At 46.1% G+C, this 15,325-nt stretch overlaps 1 protein-coding gene across 1 annotated transcript in view; it reads right to left on the bottom strand.

Annotated features, from left to right (window-relative positions):
• Window positions 1-3,854, bottom strand: part of CSTF3 (cleavage stimulation factor subunit 3) — a 101,858-nt gene extending 98,004 nt beyond the window's left edge. The window contains exon 1 of the mRNA XM_073604469.1: window positions 3,716-3,854. Within this exon, the coding sequence (XP_073460570.1) occupies window positions 3,716-3,748 (33 nt within the window). The 5' untranslated portion in view covers window positions 3,749-3,854. The remainder of the gene's footprint in view (window positions 1-3,715) is intronic.
• Window positions 3,855-15,325: the final 11,471 nt, after the last annotated feature.

The following is a 15,325-nucleotide window of genomic DNA, read 5'->3' as shown; positions in this document are numbered from 1 at the left end:
TGTTCACTAAGGTTCTCTAACAAACCTTTGAGGGCTTCACAGCACAGCTGTATTTATACTGAGATTAAATTACACAAGTGGATTCTATTAACTAATTAGTTGACTTCTGAAGGCAATTGGTTCAACTAGATTTTAGTTAGGGGTATCAAAGTAAAGGGGGCTGAATACAAATGTAAGCCACACTTTAAACACATTTGTAAAAAAAATTGAAATTTATAATTTTCCTTCCACTTCACAATTATGTGCCACTTTGTGTTGTTCATCACATAAAATCCCAATAAAATACATTTGCGTTTTTGGTTGCAAGATGACAAAATTCCAAGGGGTATGAATACCTTTTTCAAGCACACATACACACACAAAATATTTTATCTTTTCATGTGACAACACTGAAGAAATGACACTTTGCTACAATGTAAAGTAGTGAGTGTACAGCTTGTATAACAGTGTAAATTTGCTGTCCCCTCAAAATACCTCAACAAACAGCCATTAATGTCTAAACTGCTGGCAACAAAAGTGAGTACACCCCTAAGTGAAAATGTCCAAATTGGGCCCAAATTGTCAATATTTTGTGTGGCAACCATTATTTTCCAGCACTGCCTTAACCCTCTTGGGCATGGAGTTCACCAGAGCTTCACAGGTTGCCACTGGAGTCCTCTTCCACTCCTCCATGACGACATCACTGAGCTGGTGGATGTTAGAGACCTTGCGCTTCTCCACCTTCCGTTTGAGAATACCCCACAGATGCTCAATAGGGTTTAGGTCTGGAGATATGCTTGGCCAGTCCATCACCTTTACCCTCAGCTTCTTTAGCAAGGCAGTGGTCATCTTGGAGGTGTGTTTGGGGTCGTTATCATGTTAGAATACTGCCCTGTGGCCCAGTCTCCGAAGGGAGGGGATCATGCTCTGCTTCAGTATGTCACAGTACATGTTGGCATTCATGGTTCCCTCAATGAACTGTAGCTCCCCAGTGCCGGCAGCACTCCTGCAGCCCAAGACCATGACACTCCCACCACCATGGTTGACTGTAGGCAAGACACACTTGTCTTTGTACTCCTCACCTGGTTGCCACCACACACGCTTGACACCATCTGAACCAAATAAGTTTATCTTGGTCTCATCAGACCACAGGACATGGTTCCAGTAATCCATGTCCTTAGTCTGCTTGTCTTCAGCAAACTGTTTGTGGGCTTTCTTGTGCATCATCTTTAGAAGAGGCTTCCTTCTGGGATGACAGCCATGCAGACCAATTTGATGCAGTGTGCGGTGTATAGTCTGAGCACTGACAGGCTGACCCCCCACACCTTCAACCTGGATGGACATTTTATGGTTACACAACCTATCACATTGCTATAATCTTGGAATTAATTAAAATGAATGGCACCTGAACATACTTTTTGCCATCACAGTGATTCCTCCCAAGATCCTAAATGTAAATGGAGCTTTAAATAGGAAGTTTGTTATGGGCCGGGTGATTAGGTGAAAATAAAGCCAGAAAAAATGAAACCAATGAAGTAACTGCATCCAAGGACTGGGAAGCTTCAAAATGTAATCTTGTTGTTCTTGGGGGGGTTTAAGATTGTCCAATTCCAAGGGAAAAAAAATACTACATACTACTTGCTGCTGTTATTGCCACCTTCCAAAGCACTTTTGTTAATGGGATACTGATGTTTATTTTCATGGAGACTGAAACTTATACCATGTATACCATTCAAACTTCATGCAAAAAAAAAAAAAAAAAAAAAAACTATATACAAACTTGTTTAGCATAAATCACCTAACATATATATTACTTCTGTGAATCAAAATAATGCTCTGACAAAAAAAAAAATAGTGTGTATACGTCAATAAAATGTACGTTCACCTTAAAGTGACACTAAAGGTTTGAATATTTAAAAAAAAAAAAAAAACAAACATGTCATACTTACCTCCACTGTGCAGCTTGTTTTGCACACAGTGGCCCCGATCCTCATCTTCTGGGGACCCTCGGCTCCTCCCCGCTTCTGATAACCCCCTCTGGGAAGCGATCTCCCAAGGGGGTTACCTTGCGGGCGCGCTCCTGAGACCTGTATTCAGTGTCCATAGCCGGCGACTACAAGACTCGGCCCCGCCCCCGAGCCCTTGCATCATTGGAGTTAATTGACAGCAGCGCGAGCCAATGGCTGTGCTGCTATCAATCTATCCAATGAATAGCCGAGAAGAGAGAGCAAAGAAAGAGCGCGGTCGCAAAACACAGGACTGTCCAGGGCTCAGGGGCCAGTGATTGTAAGATTTTTTTAAATTATTAATTTTTTTACTAATCTGATTTTTTTTTTTTGATTTTTACACTGTTGCTTTATTTTTCAGAAGTAATGTAAACATCCTTGTGACAGCAATAGGCATGGGACAGGTCCTCTTTATGGAGAGATCTGAGGTCTATTAAACCCCTCCGTTCCCAAAAGCATTCAAAATAGCAAGAATGTTTTTGAATGCTTTCCATTATTTTTTTAGTAAAAACAGTGCCGAATGTTCGCGAGTAAACCGGACAGGGATGTCACATTATTGTTTCCAGGTCACTATTACCAACAGCTGATCCGGGCTTTATTTGGCTGTCCGGCCAGCTGGCGGGTGCACAGGCTGAGACGGGAGAGCCTGAGGGAGCCGTGGAAGGCGGCGGTGGTGGTGGTGGTGGGGGGGGTCCTCCTCTCCCGCTGCTTGTGATAGCAGTCAAGTCAACCGCTCTGATTGCTATTACAAGAGAGCCAGCTCTATAAAAACGGTACAACCACCGAAATTCCAATGAAGTACGGGTGATGTGTCGCTGGACAGGAAGTGGTTAAAGGGTAAGGTGCAGGTCATCTATTTATACACAATAGAGCCACTTGCTGAGATGAGAACACATTGTGGGAGGTGGTGAGACTCTCTGAGCACTAATGTATGTGATGGAGGATTGAAGACACCGGAGTACAGCATGGGAGGGCATTATGTGATCAGATCGAGGTGATGGGATATTTGTTGATGTATACAAAATTTTTAAGGTTTTTTTGGGGGGTGCAAATAAGCACTTATGATTTGCCAGAGTAAAATGAAAATATATATATATATAAATGATTTATGCAAAGTAGGTTTGTTTCACACTTGTGAGATTCAGACGTGGCATGTGATTTGCAGCATTCTTGTACACTTCCCATGCGATGGCGGTGCGATTTCAGCCATTTTCTGAAACGCATCAAATGGATGTTCACCCCCATGGGATCTGATTCTAGCAGTCGCACTGCGTTTTGCGATCTAATTCGGGGTGTCATTAAGATAACAATGACACCCGCAGCAGGTTCCATGGACGCCGTGCGATTACAATGAAGGAAACACAGAAATCGCTGCATTTCCCACATCACACAAATGTGACTCCAGACTGGAGGTTCTCATTCATCATGACTGACATATGATCCCCTCACTGCACCCCTCCCCCACACAGGAGGGAGCTCTACACTGTGCAGGCCTGAGAGGGGGAGGGGACCCCCAATATATTCACCACACACCCCATCCACCGACCCCGGCCTCCCTCACACCGTCCCCGGCCTCCCTCACACCGTCCACGGCCTCCCTCACACCGGCCACGGCCTCCCTCACACCGGCCACGGCCTCCCTCACCCCGGGCCCCTCCATGCAGCACACGCCGCCCGCCCTCCTCTGTAGGATTCCCGGTCTTCTCCCCGCCTCTCCCTTCACTCCTCACCTGCTCAGCTGTGCTCTCCCCGGAGGCCATCATCCCCGCACCTTCCTCTCGGCACACCGCGCTAACAGCTCCCTCCTCTCCTCCAACCTCGCAATCCCCTACACATAACACGAGAAAATGGCCGACGGAACCAACAAAACTCCTCTCCGTATCGATTGTATTCTGGCTAATCGGGATTGGAGACATCCTGTGGCAATGAGCGGTATTGCAGTTGAGGAGGACTCAGTGAGAGACACTGCCATCTTGTGGACAATTTGAAGAATGCGCATTAAAACTACCAGCACTTGTCTACAGGGCGCCCAATCCCCCTTCCTGCCCAGGCCAATTTTCAGCTTTCAGCTCTGTCTCTTTTTGAATGACAATTGCGCGGTCGTGCAACCGCTGTACCCAAATGAAATTTTTACAATTTTTTTCACACAAATAGAGCTTGCTTTTGGTGGTATTTAATCACTACTGGGGTTTTTATTTTTTGCTAAACAAACGAAAAAAGACAAAAAAAAACCCCAGAACGCTTTGATGGTTTGCTATAACATTTTACAAACAGGTAATTTTTCTCTATTGATGTGCACTAATAGGCTGCACTGATAAGGCGGCACTGATGTCACTCCAGTGTGAAAGCCCAAGGGCTTTTACACTGGAGCAGTGCGCTGGCAGGATGCTAAAAAATGTCCTACAAGCAGCATCTTTGAGGCGCTTTAAGAGCGGTGTATACACTGCTCCTAAAGTGCCCATGCCCATTGAAATCAATGGGCAGCGCTGCTGAAGCGCCGACAAAGGTCCCCTTACTCAGATCTGTGCTCAGCCGAGTCTCCTTGACTCTCTGATCACAGAGCAGGCCGCTTGAGCACAGGAGGATGTACATGAACGCCCTCCCAGCAATTAAGGCCTGCGCTGTAGCCGTCTTTTGGCTATAGTGCAGGAAGGGGTTAAAGCAGAGTTACAGGCAAAAATTGAACTCCTTTGAAAATATATGTACTTTTCATACTTTTGTTTAATTTCTTCGGGACTTCCATCTCACGGCGCCGCAGCGAGGTACATCACTTCTGCGGTTTTATCCAGGCCCTGCTCCTTCCCCCAGTCGCCTTCTGGGACCTGTGTGTGTCCCAAAAGACAACAGGACCATTCAGAAAGCACCGCACAACTCGTGCATTCCCTTAGTAAGGATGACAGTGCCTGCACCTGGAGCCGATGGACGGGTCAGCTTCAGGTGCCGACATCGCGGGTTCCCTGGACAGGTAAGAGTCCTTACATTAAAAGTCAGCAGCTACAGTAGTTGTAGCTGCTGACTTTTTTTTTTCACCCAGGCTGGAACTCCACTTTAACCACTTCAATACAGGGCTTTTATACTCCCTTCCTTCCCAGACCAATTTTTAGCTTTCAGCGCTCTCACACTTTGAATGACAATTACTCAGTCATGCTACACTGTACCCAAACCAAATTTTTATCATTTTTTTTTCATAAACAGAGCTTTCTTTTGGTGGTATTTAATCACCGCTAGGTTTTTTATTTTTTGCAATATAAGCAAAAAAAGAGAAATTTTTGAAAAAAAAAACACTTTTTTTTAGTTTCTATTGTAAAATTTTGCAAATAAGTAATTTTCTTCATAAATTTGGGCAAAATTGTATACTGCTACATATCTTTAGTAAAAATAATCCAAATTAGTGTACATTATTTGGTCTCTGTGAAAGTTATACAGTCTACAAGCTATGGTGCAAATCATTGAAAAATGATCACATCTAATCACACCTGATGTACTGAAGGCCTATCTCATTTCTTGAGGCCCTAACAAGCCAGTTCTTCGAAGTTTTATTTTTTTCCCACAATTCTTGGGAATTTTTTTTTTTTTTTTTTTGCACAAAATTGTCATAATAGCAAGTTATTTCTCTCACACAGCACATGCATACTTGCAATGACACCCCAAAATACATTCTGCTACTCCTCCTGAGTATAGTGATACCACATGTGTGAGATTTTTACACAGCCTGGCCACATACAGAGGTCTAACATCCAACTAGCACTGTCAGGCATTCTACGAGCATAAATTGCACTCATCTCATTTGATGACAACCTATCCGACTTTTGAAGGCCCTGGAGCACCAGGTCAATGGAAACGCCCACAAAATGACCCTATTTTGGAAAGCTAACACCCCACGTATAATCTATGAGGCATAATGAGTATGGCGATACCACATGTGTGAGACTTTTACACAGCCTGGCCACAGACAAAGGCCCAACATTGAAGTAGCACCGTCAGGCATTCTACATGCATAAATTACACATCTCATTTCTCAACCACCTATTACAGTTTTGAAGACCCTGGAGCACCAGGACAATGGAAACGCCCACAATATGACCCCATTTTGGAAAGCTAACACCCCAATGTATAATCTATGAGGCATAATGAGTCTTTTGAACGGTTCATTTTTTTCCAGAAGTTTTTGGAAACTGTGGGAAAAAAATGAAAACGCATTTTTTTTTACACAAAGTTGTCCATTCATAAGATATTTCCAACACATAGCATGTACATAGCAAAAATGACACCCCAAAATACATTCTGCTACTCCTCCTGAGTATGGCGATACCAAATGTGTGAGACTTTTACACAGCCTGGCCACATACAGAGGCCCAACATTGAAATAGCACCTTCAGGCATTCTAGGAGCATAAATTACGCATCTCATTTCTCAACCACCTATTACACTTTTAAAGGGCCTGGAACACCAGGACAATGGAAACGCCCACAAAAATGACCCCAGTTTGGAAAGCTAACACCCCAATGTATTTTTTTATACAAAGTTGTCCATTTATAAGATACTTCCAACACATAGCATGTACATAGCAAAACTGACACCCCAAAATGCATTCTGCTACTCCCCCTGAGTATGGCGATACCACATATGTGAGACTTTTACACAGCCTGGCCACATACAGAGCCCTAACATTGAAGTAGCACCGTCAGGCATTCTACAAGCATAAATCACACATCTCATTTCTCAACCACCTATTACAGTTTTGAAGACCCTGGAGCACCAGGACAATGGAAGCGCCCACAAAATGACCCCATTTTGGTAAGCTAACACCCCAACGTATAATCTATGAGGCATAATGAGTCTTTTGAATGGTTCATTTTTTTACAGGAATTTTTGGAAAATGTGGAAAAAAAATGAAAACGCATTTTTTTTACACAAAGTTGTCCATTTATAAGATATGTCCAACACACAGCATGTACATAGCAAAAAGGACACCCCAAAATACATTCTGCTACTCCTCCTGAGTATGGCGATACCACATGTGTGAGACTTTTACATAGCCTGGCCACATACAGAGGCCTAACATTGTAGCACTGTCAGGTGTTCTAGGAGCATACATTACACACAGAAAATCTTGCCAACCTATCACATTGTTGAAGGCCCTTCATATTTCTAACACATAGCATGTACTGTACATACCAATTACAAACCAAAAATACATTCTGCTGAGCAAAGGGTAAAGAAAAGATTACCTGCGGTTTTAGTAGTGCAGTGGTCCACAGAGGAGAGCATCGGTCCAGGCAGCAGGCAGGAACGTGGACAGCGACAGCAAAACAGGCAGCAGGCAGGAATAGTCAGTACAGGTAGAGATGTTGTCAGCACAGCCAAAACATTGGTCCAGATAGCAGGCAGGGATGTGGTCAGCAGCAGCAAAAGGATCAAAGGATTGTCCATGCAGCAGGCAGGAATACTGTGCATAGTTAGTACATGCAGCAGGCAGAGGTATGGTCAGCACAGCCAGAGTATTTGTCCAGGGAGCAGGCAGGACCATCAAGCTTCGGTCATCGGTCAGAAAAGAATGGGGACAGGGGTAGAGGCTTCTCCCATCCAAATCGCTTTGAAGCCTCCGGGCAACCAGACCCTGTTCTGGGAACACAGAAAAACAAAAATTAGTTTTCTGAACTCAGAACACTATTCTGGAGCCCCTCACATATGTGAGACCCCTGTGTAGCAGGGTGAAAGAGCAATCCAAGGGGCAGGCAAAAACATGGTCAACAGGCCGAGGTCAGTACAGGTAAAAGGCAGAAATAGACGGTAGGCAGAGGCATAGTCGATACAGTCCAGGGTCAGTTCACGTGAAAGGCAGAAACATGGCGGATAAACAATGCAGACAGTAGGCAGAGGCATAGTCGAGAAACAGGCCAGGGTCAGTTCACATGGAAGACAATATTATGGTTGGTTGAGGCATTATTCAGGACAGAAATTGAAAACGGGGAAATGGCAGTATTAGAAATATGGGCTAATAGTTTTCCAGAGTGTGATATCACTTGAAGCATTCTTCGATGCAAAGGCCAGGTTGGGAGGGACAGTCGGGACAATGGAAGCTGGTGTCTATCCTAATTCCTCTTTTGGTGCACACCCAACATTTTTTTTGGCGTCGTCTCCCGGATCCTGTTGGTGGAATATGGTCCGGGAAATGGAGCTCATGTAGTCTGCTGACACAATTGGAGTGAATGCTTTCTGGGGGGGATACTTGCTGATAGATCAGGGTAGTGACAATGTCTTCAAAAACTTTACGAAGGTGGTGGCTGTTTCCGTTGATTTTTGGTAGATGATGAAAGAATTTAAAAGGGCCAAATGAAAAAAGTAAATTGTGACTTTTTTGTACCAGAAGAGGGATTTTCTTGTTGAAAGATAGGGCTGCAACATTTGATCATTTAAATCCCCCCCATCCCCATGAATTCATTATACTCGTTGATACAAGAAGGCTTGCGAACGGGGCCGCGTCTTCTGCGAAGTTCCACCGAGGTGTCATCGTGGATGGTGGACATGATGTACACATCTTTCCTATCCCTCCACTTCAGAGCCAACACTTTCTCGTTCCACAAGCTTGTCGATTCCCTCCTTTGAATGGTTGTGGTGACAAGACGCTGTGGGAAGCTCTTTCGGTTTTTCCTTGTTCTACCACAGGCCAAAGTTTTTTCAGATATAGGTGGCGGAGAAGGGGCAAACTGGTGTAATAGTTGTCCATGTAAATATGATACCCTTTTGGAGGAGTGGTGTCAACTGTCAAACAATTTTTCCACGTATTCCCATGTACGATGGACACTCAGGGAGCTGGAGCTGGGAATCTTTGCCTTCGTACACGCGGAATGAGTGCACATAACCGGTGGCGCTTTCACAGAACTTGTTGAGCTTCAAGCCGTACCTTGCCCTCTTACTGGGGATATATTGCTTGATTCCCAGCCAGCCTGTGAAATGCACCAGGGATTCGTCCACAGATATGTTTTTGTCCGGGACATAAAGTTCGACAAACTTCTTGGGAAAAAAATTAATTAGGGGGCGAATTTTATATAGTTTGTCAAAGTTTGGGTGATTTGGGGGGGGGCACTGTGAGTTGTCACTGAAATGCAGGAAGCGCATTATAATTTCGTATCGGGACCTGGACGTGGCCGATGAAAAAATTGGCATATGGTGGATGGGTTTGGTCGACCAATACTTATGCATTTCATTTTTTTTGTAAGCTCCATGTTGAGCGTTAGGCCTAAAAACAATTTACGCTCCACCACTGTTAGGGGTCTCCATTCAAAAGGGCGAGCATAGCTAGAGCTGGGGTTGGTTGCAATGAATTGTTGGGCAAAGAGATTGGTTTGGTCCACAATGCCTTCAACCAATTCATCAGGGAAAAATACATTTAAAAAATCCATTTGAGAAAAACCTGCAGTGTTGACCTGCACACCTGGCTGTGCAGTAAAAGGGGGGATCGTGGCTGACCCTGTGTAGAAGGTAGCCACAATGGGTTTGCCAAGGCATTTGGAAGCTGGGTTTGAGCCCTAATTCTTTAATTCTTTGGCGTGCACTTGTACTGGGCCTTTCCTCCTGGGGTCTAGCAGCGCTTGTACTGGGCCTCCCCTCCTGGGGTCTACCGTCGTTGGCACTGCTGGTAGCTGCCTGGTGTTCAGACCGTCGTCTTTTTGGACGGACTGCTTCCTCCTCTGATTCGGATCCTGATGTGCTGCCTTCGGGGGGCTCATATTCCGAACCAGAATCGGAATCAGAACTGAGCGGTGAGAGCTCCCTGTTGAGTATTTGGTATGCCTCTTCTGGGGTGTACACCTTTCTGGACATAGTAGCTGACTGGCTGTATGTACTCTGGTGGCAGGTACTCTGGTGGCAGGTGGTGAGGTGGCGGGTACTCTGGTGAGGTGGCAGGTACTCTGGTGGCAGGTACTCTGGTGGCAGGTGGTGAGGTGGCAGGCACTCTGGTGGCAGGTACTCTGGTGAGGTGGTGGGTACTCTGGTGGCAGGTGGTGAGGTGGCAGGTACTCTGGTGAGGTGGCGGGTACTCTGGTGGCAGGTACTTTGGTGACAGGTGGTGAGGTGGCGGGTACTCTGGTGAGGTGGTGGGTACTCTGGTGAGGTGGCAGGTACTCTGGTGAGGTGGCAGGTACTCTGGTCTGGTGGCAGGTACTCTGGTGAGGTGGCGGGTACTCCTGATGGACAGGTATTCCTGATGAACAGGTACTCCTGATGAACAGGTACTCCTGATGACAGGTACTCCTGATGACAGGTACTAGATGACAGGTCCTCTTTATTTAGGGGGGGGCAATCTGGGCACAGTAGTACATATGTGTGTAGTTGGCAGACTTCCACGTACCTGACTGATGAGCTCGATACAGCAGGGGAAGGTCTCCCTTACGTATCTGGTTCCCGGCCCCTGGTAGTATGAACAGGAGGCACGGGAGCACAGAATGGTATGAGAGCCTGGCCAGTGACTTGCGAAAGTAAGGCCCAGGATCCTGGTGTAAGTGGGTTGGAGTTCCCTAGTAAGCTGGGACACAGGCAGCAGATGCAGAGCAGGAGCAGAGTAGGCAGGTCCAGTCACAGGCAGAGTTGGCAACAGGTGGGCAGCACAGTACAAAGGAGCAGGCAGGTTCCTGTTCCGGGAACTTCTCTGACAGTGCCCCCTCCTCAAGGGCAGCCTCCGGATGCCCAACTGGGCCAGTCTGTCGCCGTGGGTACTCCTAAAAGCCCTTAAAAGTTCTTCGGCATGCAAATTGCTTTCAGGTTCTCAGGAATTATCTTCTGGTCCATACCCCTTCCACTTAATTAAATATTGGACTTGGTTGTACCTTTTCCTGCAGTCCAGGATTGCTTCCACCTCAAATTCTTCCTCGTTGTTAATGATTACAGGTTCAGGTGGGTCGGTATTTTGGCCAGTAAAGGAATTGGGGGTAACAGGTTTCAGCAGAGAGACATGAAAAACTGGATGAACTTTCAGTGTACCAGGTAAGTCAAGCTCGTAAGTCACCTCATTAATTTTCCTCTTGACCGAAAAAGGACCCATGAATTTAGGGCCCAGCTTCCTTGAAGTGCAAGCCATTTTTAAGTTAGCTGTGGACAGCCAAACCTGGTTGCCAGGTTCTAGGATGAGTTCTCCTCGCTTCTTCCTGTCAAACATCTTCTTATTGTATTCCTGGGTTTTAGCCATGGTCTCCTGTAGCAATTTATTGTTGGAGAGGAAGAAGTCCATTGTCTCGGAGACTGCGGGGATCGCACAATCAGGTAAGGACCCAGTCAGGAAGCAATAGTTGGCAAAAAATGGCGTTTGCTTAATGGCGGAGTGCAAGGAGCTGTTATAGGCAAACTCGGCAATAGGCAGTAGAGAGACACAATCGTCCTGTGAGAAGGTGGAGAAACAGCGGAGATATTGCTCCAAAGTCTGATAATGTCACGTACCTTACAGTGGAGCCCGAAATGATGAGGGTGGCCTCTTGCACAGTTCCGGTCCAAGCACCCCTGGTGGTGGGTACAGGGAGTGCGAGGGCAATGAAAGGGGGCAGGTGCCTGCAGGCAGGAGGCTGGAACTTGGAGATATAGGAACCTCTGCTGAGGAGATGTGGAAACTGATCACCAAACTTGTTCAGAGGAAGCCAGATCAGGATCAACTGCAGAATCAGGAACAGGCAGGAGTCGGCAACAGGCTGGCAGCGGGGTACCAAGTCAGAAGGCAAAACCATAGTCAGGAACAGGCAGGGGTTGGCAACAGACGGGAAGCAGGGTACAGAATCAGGAGGCAGAGCCGTAATCATAAGTTCAAGCCAAGGTCAGTATTGCAGGTAGAGGCAGGTTCAGCAGGCAGGGGAGATCTAAGAGAATGGTCAGAAGATAGCCGGGTTTTCAGGAACAAGGTCAATCAGGCAGAGTAACAACAGGAACACAGGAACAAGCTGAAGACAATCCAGCACTGATGCTAGGCAGACTCTCTGTTTATATAGGGTGCTGTGTGCCAGGATTCGCGCCAGCGTACGTGCGTACGCGCATTAGCAACTTAGCACATTGGCACATGCGCGTTAGCACATTAGCACCTTGGCACATTGGCGCATGTGTGTTAGCACATTAATGCTTTGGCACTCGCGGGCGCGCGTTCGCATAGAGGTGCCATTGTGCATGCCTGGATCTCATTTGTCTCTGGCTATGGTTCCGTGCATGCACCTTGGCATTAGCAGAACGAGGATTGGCAGCTGCTGCATGGAGACGGGTGCTTGCTGTGTGAGTTCTCTGATATTGCCCCCTCCTTAGGGGCAGCCTCCGGATGCCCATTCAAGCCATCTTCTCTGGGTGGGAACGATGAAAGGCCTGTATCAGTCTCTGAGCATGGAGATTGGTCTCAGGTTCCCAGGAATTTTCCTCCGTGCCAAAACCTTTCCACTTGATCAGGTATTGGTTCTGCCCCTGTCGCTTCCTACAATCCAAGATGGCTTCAATCTCAAACTCTTCTTCTCCATCCACCATTATAGCTTCTGGGGGTCCCACTTCACGATCTGGAAAGGGATTCGCTACGTCAGGCTTCAGTAGCGAAGCATGAAACACAGGGTGGATCCTAAATGAGTCAGGAAGTTTGAGTTAAAATGCTACCGGATTAATCTTCCTCTTAACTGTGAAGGGTCCCTAGTATCTGGGTCCCAGTTTCCTGGAAGGGCATGCCAGTTTCAGGTTTGCTGTTGAAAGCCACACACGGTCACCAGTTTTCAGGTCCAGTTCCCCCCTTCTTCTTTTATCAAAGAATCTTTTACTATTTTCCTGTGCCTTGGAGATGGTTTCTCTCAACACCTGATTGTTGGTAACAAGAAAGTTTAGTCTATCCCGGACAGCTGGCAAAGGAGAGTCCGACACTAGTGTTGGCAAAAAAGAGGGGTGGAACCCATAATTGGAAAAGAAGGGTGACTGGTCTGTGGTAGAGTGGGTGGAATTATTGAATGCAAATTCTGCCAGGGGCAGTAGTGAGGCCCAATCTTCCTGGGTGAAGGAGGAAAAACAACGTAGATATTGCTCCAACGTTTGGTTGGTACGTTCAGTCTGCCCATTGGTCTGGGGGTGGTAGGCTGAGGAGAAACTGAGTTTGATACCCAGGGCTTCACACAATGCTTTCCAAAACTTTGATGTGAACTGTACCCCACGATCAGAAACAATGTCACCAGGAATTCCATGAAGCCTAACAATTTCTTTAATGAACACCCCGGCCGTCTCTGTTGCTGATGGAGTCCCCTTCATGGGGATAAAATGTGCCATCTTAGAAAGACGATCAACAACCACAAAGATGGATGAAAATCCTTCAGAAGGAGGAAGCTCAACAATGAAATCCATTGCTATCTTATCCCATGGTCTTTCAGGAATGGGCAGCGGTCTTAGTAACCCCCAAGCCTTGTTTTTACAGTTTTTATTCTTGAGGCAGGTTAAACTAGAACTAACGTAATCCCTGCAATCCTTTGCTAGATTGGGCCATCAGAAATGTCATTGAACTAAGTCCATAGTCTTGTGTCCCCCGAAATGACCCGCCAAAGGATAGTCATGGCAGGCCTGTAGGATGGTAGTGCGCAGGTCCTGTGGTACAAATATTTTATTCCCCTGCCAGTAAAGCCCATCTCTTTCTTGCAGGTTCCTGCCTGGAGGTAAGGAAGTTCTCAGGGATGCCTGACGGATCTGCGATACAAAATCGGATTGGGTTAACAGAAAATTTCCAGCTTGCAGGATAGTATCTGGAGCTGATGAAACTTCGGTCTCTGTGAACATGCGGGATAACGCATCGGGTTTGACATTTTTGGACCCTAAAGCGTGAAAAAAAAAGAGCCCATCTCACTTGTCTGGGTCTGAGGCGTTTGGCTGTTCTGAGATGTTCTAAATTTTTATGATCGGTGAAGATCAATATTGGGTGTGCTGCTCCCTCCAAGAAGTACCGCCACTCCTCCAAGGCTGATTTTATTGCCATTAGTTCTCTGTCCCCCACATCATAATTTCTCTCTGATAACCCTAGTTTTTTGGAGAAGAAAGCCACGGGATGCATTAAAGACTTAGGTCCTTGACGCTGGGACAGGATGGCCCCTACAGCACTCTCAGAAGCATCCACTTCCAGGATGTATGGCAAAGCAGGATCAGGATGCTTTAATACTGGAGCGGAGGTAAATAGTCCTTTTAGCTTGTCGAAAGCAGCTTGAGCTGCCTCAGTCCATTGGCAACGGTTTTGTTTCTTTGTGAGTTGTGTAATAGGTGCTATGATACCAGAAAAATTTTTGATAAATTTTCTGTAGAAATTGGAAAACCCAATAAAACGTTGTACCCCTTTCTTGTCGGTTGGAGGTGGCCAGGACATTATAGCCGAGACTTTCTGAGGGTCCATTGCCACACCCCCAGTTGATATTACCAAGCCGAGAAAATGAATGGTCTGACGTTCAAATTCACATTTCTCGGCTTTAGCGTACAATCCGTTCTGTCTTAGTCTGTGGAGAACTTGCTTCACATGGCTACGGTGTAATTCTAGAGAAATTGAAAATATCAGAATGTCATCCAGATAAACAATCATGAATAAGTCTAGGAAGTCCCTGAAGATGTTATTAACAAAATGCTGAAAAGTGGCTGGTGCGTTACAAAGTCCGAATGGCATAACAAGATATTCAAAGTGACCAAAACGTGTCCGAAAAGCCGTCTTCCATTCATCCCCCTCACGGATTCTGATTAAGTTGTAGGCACCTCGTAAGTCTAGTTTTATAAATATTTTTGCAGAACGGAGTCTCTGAAAAAGCTCTGGGATCAGAGGAAGAGGATAGCGATTTTTGACTGTTATTCTATTCAATTCCCTGTAGTCTACGCATGGGCGAAGGGAATGATCTTTTTTCTCGACAAAAAATATTCCTGCGCCAGCTGGAGAAGAGGAGTGTCGGATGAACCCTTTCCTAAGATTCTCGTTGATGTATTCTTTAAGGACCAGGAGCTCAGGCTCTGAAAGAGGGAAGATCCTTCCAAAAGGGATTTCTGCCCCAGGCAACAGTTCAATTGGGCAATCATAAACCCAGTGAGGGGGAAGGGTATCTGCCTTCTGTTTGTCGAACATGTCCAGGAAGTCATGGCATACAGATGGGACGAGTTTACGGGTTTCAGATACGGATTTCAAGCAGCCGATGACTGGAACTACATGGTGGGAGGACTTGAGACCGTTCTGGAGGCAGTAGGAGGACTGGAAAATCACCTGGCCGGTAACCCAATTAATTTGGGGGTTATGGGCTTGCAGCCAGGGCATTCCGAGAATGATTGGGAATAATGGGGAGGAGTTGACATCAAGGCATAACAGTTCTTGGTGATCTGGC

This window comes from Aquarana catesbeiana, linkage group LG11 (assembly GCF_042186555.1).
Source record: "Aquarana catesbeiana isolate 2022-GZ linkage group LG11, ASM4218655v1, whole genome shotgun sequence".
NCBI lineage: Eukaryota > Metazoa > Chordata > Amphibia > Anura > Ranidae > Aquarana > Aquarana catesbeiana.
The sequence above is the reverse complement of the archived record's forward strand: the minus strand, read 5'-3'. Positions and strand labels throughout refer to the sequence as shown.